Source organism: Nanorana parkeri, unplaced genomic scaffold, assembly GCF_000935625.1.
Source record: "Nanorana parkeri isolate BGI_ZX_2015 unplaced genomic scaffold, ASM93562v1 scaffold3164, whole genome shotgun sequence".
Lineage (NCBI taxonomy): Eukaryota > Metazoa > Chordata > Amphibia > Anura > Dicroglossidae > Nanorana > Nanorana parkeri.
The window spans coordinates 11,728-18,255 of NW_017309432.1; the positions used below are offsets into that span (position 1 = coordinate 11,728).

General features: G+C 47.1%; 1 protein-coding gene across 1 annotated transcript; it reads right to left on the reverse strand.

Annotated features, from left to right (window-relative positions):
- Positions 1 to 840: 840 nt before the first annotated feature.
- On the reverse strand, positions 841 to 2,096 carry LOC108802837. Its single transcript, XM_018574691.1, has one exon. It carries the CDS (start codon positions 2,094 to 2,096, stop codon positions 843 to 845), a length of 1,254 nt encoding a protein of 417 aa, XP_018430193.1. The 3' UTR covers positions 841 to 842.
- Between the last annotated feature and the right edge of the window lie 4,432 nt (positions 2,097 to 6,528).

Here is a 6,528-nt window from a genome sequence, read left to right on the forward strand (position 1 = left end):
CCCCCCCCCCCCCCCCAATTCTGTTAAAATTTGCCACTTTGCAACATGATTAGACCAGTCTATGGAATAAACTTTTTTTGAGAGTGTATTAGCTAGGAGACTATAGCCACAAATATTGTTCAATGGCTGTACAGTATGTAAGCAGCTTGATTAGGCGACAATTTAAGAGGGAGAGATGAGATAGATTTTATCTTGCAATAAACATTAAAGCATATTATTATTATTATTATAATACACGATTTATATGGCGCCAACAGTTTGCGCAGCGCTTTTCAAAATAAGGAAGACATGCAGAGGGTATGAGGGCATAAACACGGGGTTCGCGACTCACTTTTGGGTCCCGACCCACCAGTTGAGAACCAAGGATTTAAAGGACTGGTATTTTTTTTTGTCACCCTCAAAGCCTCATTAAAATGAGCCCCCTTTCCTCTCTGTAAGGTCTATTCTTAAAATGTATATTTGCTTTGGTAAATGTCCCCCATGGTGGTCCCCCAATGGGCAGAATTTAGTATCAAGATTTGCCCCAATAGACTTCAATGGGATCGGCGGCTGAGTTCAGGTTTTCAGATTTTAGGCAAGGGTTTGCACAATCACAAATCAAACTGGGAAAGATTCCCTCATCGCTACCTCAGAGGAACTCCTTAGAAGGACCATATGCTCATAAATGTCTGTTCATATTGAGTCTTCACATAGTTCATAGTCACAAGCTCCTCACCTAGGACAAGGTTCTTCTCAGCAACATTTCCCAACATAAGAGCTCATTGATCAATGTTCAGTTCTGAATCGTGTCCACACAGAATTCCAGTTCTCCTTCTACATTTCAGGATAGATAGTTGGAGCTATTACTGAGGGAAAAGTCTCTGAATCACCTTATTTACATTTGGCACTAAGGACACATTGTGTCTCCTCAGTATATTATCTGGAATGAGTTTCTCTGCGGTGATGTCATTCCTCCATTCGTGTGTACAATGGAAGGTGATGGCCATGTCTTGTGCTATATTCTTCGATTCTCCTCTGTATTTCAGAGCGGAGTGGATGGAGGTCTGAAATACGTCCCTGGGGTTCACAATCATTTTTCGGCCATTCCAGAATTTCCATTTTATAGGTTCTCTGACAGAATGATGGAGAATATTGACCCCGGGAAGATGAGGCCACAGGTCAAATCCAGAGGCGTTGACTAAAGTGGGAAAGACGTGATTCTCAAAGCGGAAGACACTTGTATCTGGATGTTCATTCTGAAGACTCTCCATCAGTGATGACCAGTCCCAGTCCTTGACTGGAATAATAATTTCATCAATGTCATTGAGGAGAACAAATTTACTTGTGTACATGTTCCTGTATAGACAATCATTTAAGGTGGCAGTTTGTCCAAAATAACTAATCTCAGAGCTGAGTCCTTTGGAATACTGCCATTCCTTAGATGTCTGAAGATGGCGGTCTATTGGCCATGACACAACCTCCAGAGTTCCTTCATCAATGTAATGACGTAACACCTTATCTACATCCCGGGAACAGCTGGTGTTATACATGGTGACTCTAGAGGCCCCCAGAATCTTGTACATCTCAATGTGCTGGACCATCTGGAGGACATTGTCGTAGTTTCCATACAAAGTAGAAATACAGACGGTGAAATTGTTAGAGATCGGCTGTGGTGGACGGTTCCTGACTTCAAACAGGAGGTTCTGATTTATGTTTGTGGATTTAGAAAAAGACATATAAGTGTAATCACACCCAGAAGGTTCTGCACATAGAAGATCCGCTGTTCCATATGGGAACCCAAATGAATCTCTGTGAAAATCTATTTCTGCCCGGGTGAAGACAATCTCATCGGCGGAACAATGGAAGAAACAATAGAGCTCGGTCACAGATACATGGATGATGGCGATGACCCGAACTGACCGGCCAAGTCTAGGCTCATAATACGGAGCGATGATGAATGTTCGATGATCCAGAGCAGTGATGGTGTCTGTGGCAATGGAAGGATTCTGTATTCTCATCTTCAGACGTCCGGATTCTACATCGTAAGAGTAAAAAATGAAAGCAACGCACACAAATATGGACAGCGCACAGAACATGCATCTAGAAGACGTCCGCATTCTGCGCCAATCAGGTGATCACAACTGCAAGAAGATGAGAAAGAGAACAGGTTAAAATGAGTTCAAATCTGTAACTGATCTAGAATTAAGTGAAAACAGCAACATGTACCGCAGCGTAGTACAGAGAACACTGAGCCAGTCACATCAGTCTCTGTACAGAGGAGCTGACACTCTAATGTCCCCTCCCCCCACAGTCACATCAGTCTCTGTACAGAGGAGCTGACACTCTAATGTCCCCTCCCCCCACAGTCACATCAGTCTCTGTACAGAGGAGCTTACACTCTAATGTCCCCTCCCCCACAGTCACATCAGTCTCTGTACAGAGGAGCTGACACTCTAATGTCCCCTCCCCCACAGTCACACACTATTATTATTATACATTTATGCTACCAATCAGGAAGCTGGGACGCACATAATGAACCGCCTCCCTACCTCCTGATTAGACAGGAAGCCACGCTGCCTAGAAACAAGTGAAGCCAGCTTCCTAGCCAATCAGGAAGCCGGGAGGCGGGTCATGACATGCCACCCAGCTTCCTGATTGGCTAGGTAGCCAGCTTTCTCTTGTTGGTGGGCAGCCTGGCTTCCTAACCAATCAGGAAGCCCGATAGTACGTCATGACTCAAGTCCCGGCATCCTGATTGGTCAGGAAGCCACGCTGCCTAGAAAAAACTGAAGCTGGCTTCCTAGCCAATCAGTGACCTGTGGCACACTGGCATCTTATGGGGGCATGGTTTATGTACAGAATGTATATCTAGGGACATGTGGCACACTGACATCGTATGGGGGCATGGTTTATGTACATAATGTATATCTGGGGACCTGTGGCACACTGGCATCTTATGGGGGCATGGTTTATGTACAGAATGTATATCCGGGGACCTGTGGCAGACTGGCATCTTATGGGGTCATGGTTTATGTACAGAATGTATATCTGGGGACCTGTGGAACACTGGCATCGTATGGGGGCATGGTTTATGTACAGAATGTATATCTGGGGACCTGTGACACACTGGCATCTTATGGCGGCATGGTTTATGTACAGAATGTATATCCGGGGACCTGTGGCACACTGGCATCTAATGGGGGCATGGTTTATGTACAGAATGTATACCTGGGTACCTGTGGCAGACTGGCATCTTATGGAGGCATGGTTTATGTACAGAATGTATATATGGGGACCTGTGGCACACTGGCATCATATGGGGGCATGGTTTATGTACAGAATGCATATCTGGAGGTGCAAGAAGGAACCTATGGCGTGCCCTAGTCATGCCATGCTAAGCAATTAAAACCTAATTCAGCATTCCGCAAGATGTCAGAGCTTTATGTAAACACACATCCTATGGCCCCGGGCTCTACACAGATCACTGCAAGTCTACAAGAGCCGCATCCAAGCTGCTGAATGATGGCGAGTGGCTCAGATATGACGTCTCCAGTCGCAAAGCTCAACAATAGCAGCAGGGAGCAGGTGAGTACGGATCAGAATAACTGCAGGAAAGTTGTCACACAGTGTCTCCATCAAGTAACAGAACTCGGATCTCACGCTGCACTGATTCAATAAAAGGAACTTAAAGAGTCTGTCAATATATTAATATTCTTGTTTAGATCTGTACACCTGCTGTGCCCATTATGAGGGGCCCCCACCATCCCTATGCTGAGTTCCCGGGCCTGTACACCCGCTGTGCCCATTATGAGGGGTGCCCACCACCCCTGTGCTGAGTTCCCGGGTCTGTACACCCGCTGTGCCCATTGAGGGGTGCCCACCACCCCTGTGCTGAGTTCCTGGGTCTGTACACCTGCTGTGCCCATTATGAGGGGCTCCCACCATCCCTGTGCTGAGTTCCTGGGTCTGTACACCCGCTGTGCCCATTATGAGGAGCTCCCACCATCCCTGTGCTGAGTTCCCGGGTCTGTACACCCGCTGTGCCCATTATGAGGAGCTCCCTCCATCCCTGAGTGGAGATAATAGATCCTGATTTGGTCTTACGGTTGGGTGATGATGGATGGTGTGTCCCCGGTGATCGGTTCTTTGTCTCCTTCCAGTCAGGGTTGTGATATATTTTTTACATGATATAAAACCTCGTCTGGAGCTCTTCTCTCTGGTTGTAGGTCGGGTTGAGGATCAGATCTTCAATGTGCGTGTTTATGGCTCGGAGCCGATAGTTTCACATGAATTACCTGTTTGATGCCTAACCCCTATTAATATTCCGCCCACTCCTAACTACTATTATGACTCCGCCTTTTATCATTTTATTACCTAATTTCCATACTTGAAATGTAACTCCTGATGCGACTGTTTCCATTCACCTCACCCTGAATGTTGTAACAAGGACACTCCACTGTAGTCCAGGTAAGTCAAATCAAATGCAGTTTATTTAGGGCAAACAGAAATATATCTTGCATCAGCAGCAACATAAGACAGTTCCCTTTATATGGCTCAGCAGATTCGCTTATGAGCCCTCACTCTGCTCTCTCAGCAGTGTGTCGTAGCGGTCCTAGGGTCACCGACCTTCCTGACCTCTCCCCTCGTGGGCACTCAAACACACCCCTCATGTGTCACTGGCTCTCTGTCTCCTCGGCTGTCTACGAGGTGCCTCCAGCACACACAGCCACCTGGCTCCCCTCCCAGCTGGAGCCCAGAACACTAGCCAGCACCCTTTCCATAAGGGCTATGCACAGGTGTGCAATCATTAGGTTCTGGCCCCTACTAAACCATGGACCCAGGAATGGAGATTTCATCCCTCCCAGTTCTCTTTGAAATCTCCCAGTTCCAGGATCCCGTACCAAATCCAGGTTTTCTGGAGAGAATTGCAAGGCCAGTTCTTTCCCAGCAAAATAATTTGTTTCCTGGAACTGCTAAGTCTCTCTGGTCGAGAGTCCTGGGTTACTACAACCCCCAGTTCCACTGTGGGATTGCCACACAATACAACAATGTGTACACTCGGCCAGACATTTTTTGGGGGATTGAGTAGGGAATAGAATGGAACCTCTGTCAGATTTCTCTGGTTGGTACCGTTGGAGAGATTTATTCTCATTTCCTCTCTGGTAAAATTGTTGTCACCAGTACAGGAAGTGAAGGTTAATCTCTGCAATGGAATAGCAGTAAAAAAACCCGACTGGAGTTCTAACCCTCTTCCACCCAAAACTATAAAAAAGGATTGTAGATCGACTTTCAACCCGACTCCTTCAATGAGCCTCCAAACTCATAACCCAACCTTCCAAATGAACCCTTAAAGGACAGTCGCACTTATACCTAATCCTACTCCGTCCTCAGATATACTACATAACCCCTCCTCCCCCACCTCCATTGTTTACAGCCAGTCCAAAGAAAATCTCTATAGTGGTGACCAGAGAACGAGTCCTGATAGGGACATGGAGACCCCGCTCATGGCTCCATCCACATCTACGGGAACTCAGTACTGGGAAGATCCCTCAGGGATTTATTCATATACAGAATTCCTTTCTCTTGGAATCCACTGAATTTGGTATAAAGGTCAGTACAGTGGAAGACAATTTCGGACGACCTCGTCCTTCATCATGTTGAGGGGTAAGTCACAGAAAATGCTCAGGAAGTCTCAATACCCCCCCATAGGAGGAAACATCTCAAGGGATCTAATAATATACTGTGTGTATGTGTAGCACCGTGTAGGAGGAGTGCTTAGTAAAGTTAGTGTTGTCAGATTGTATGCAGTCTGGTGCTGATTTGTAGTCTATGCTCGTTTGGTTTTTCCCTAATCAATCATCTGCATCTGCCTGCTGCTGGGTGTACCCTGGTCACAGAGCAGAGCAACCAATAAGGGACTGATATGAGTAGGTATCCCTCTCCAGCCAATCACTGGAGCCTTATGGCTGGAGGCCCAGTGGTGCATGCTGGGGGAGGAGATAAATACTTGAGGTGAGCTCTCTCTTCTTCCCCGGGCCCTGCCTGTGGGGAGGCGGCTATGGACTGTCTGAGATGGCTAGGCCTGAAGCCTTGGTACTAGCTGTGTGATTACATTGGTGCCTTATGGCTGGAGGCCCAGTGGTTACTACTGATGGCAAGGATGAATATGGCCGGTGACTGACCTCTACCTCTCTCTCCCTGATGTTCTACAATTACATTTCTTAGCATCATATCTACAGCCCGGACATCCCTTAAATCGATCACCACAAAGGGCAGTAAGTGCTGATGGGCGAAGTGTAGATAATGTGTGTCCTCCCCGGACCCTGTGTGTCCTCCCTGGACTCTGTAGATAATGTGCATCCTCCCTGGACCCTGTATACAATGTGTGTCCTCCCTGGACCTGTGGACAATGTGTGTTCTCCCTGGACCCTGTGGACAATGTGTGTCCTCCCTGGACCCTGTGGACAATGTGTGTCCTCCCTGGACCCTGTGGACAATGTGTGTCCTCCCTGGACCCTGTAGACAATGTGTGTCCTCCCTGGACCCTGT

Coding starts and splice junctions, on each gene's coding strand:
- LOC108802837 (XM_018574691.1), bottom strand. CDS start 2,096: ATGCGGACGTCTTCTAGATGCATGTTCTGTGCGCTGTCCATATTTGTG.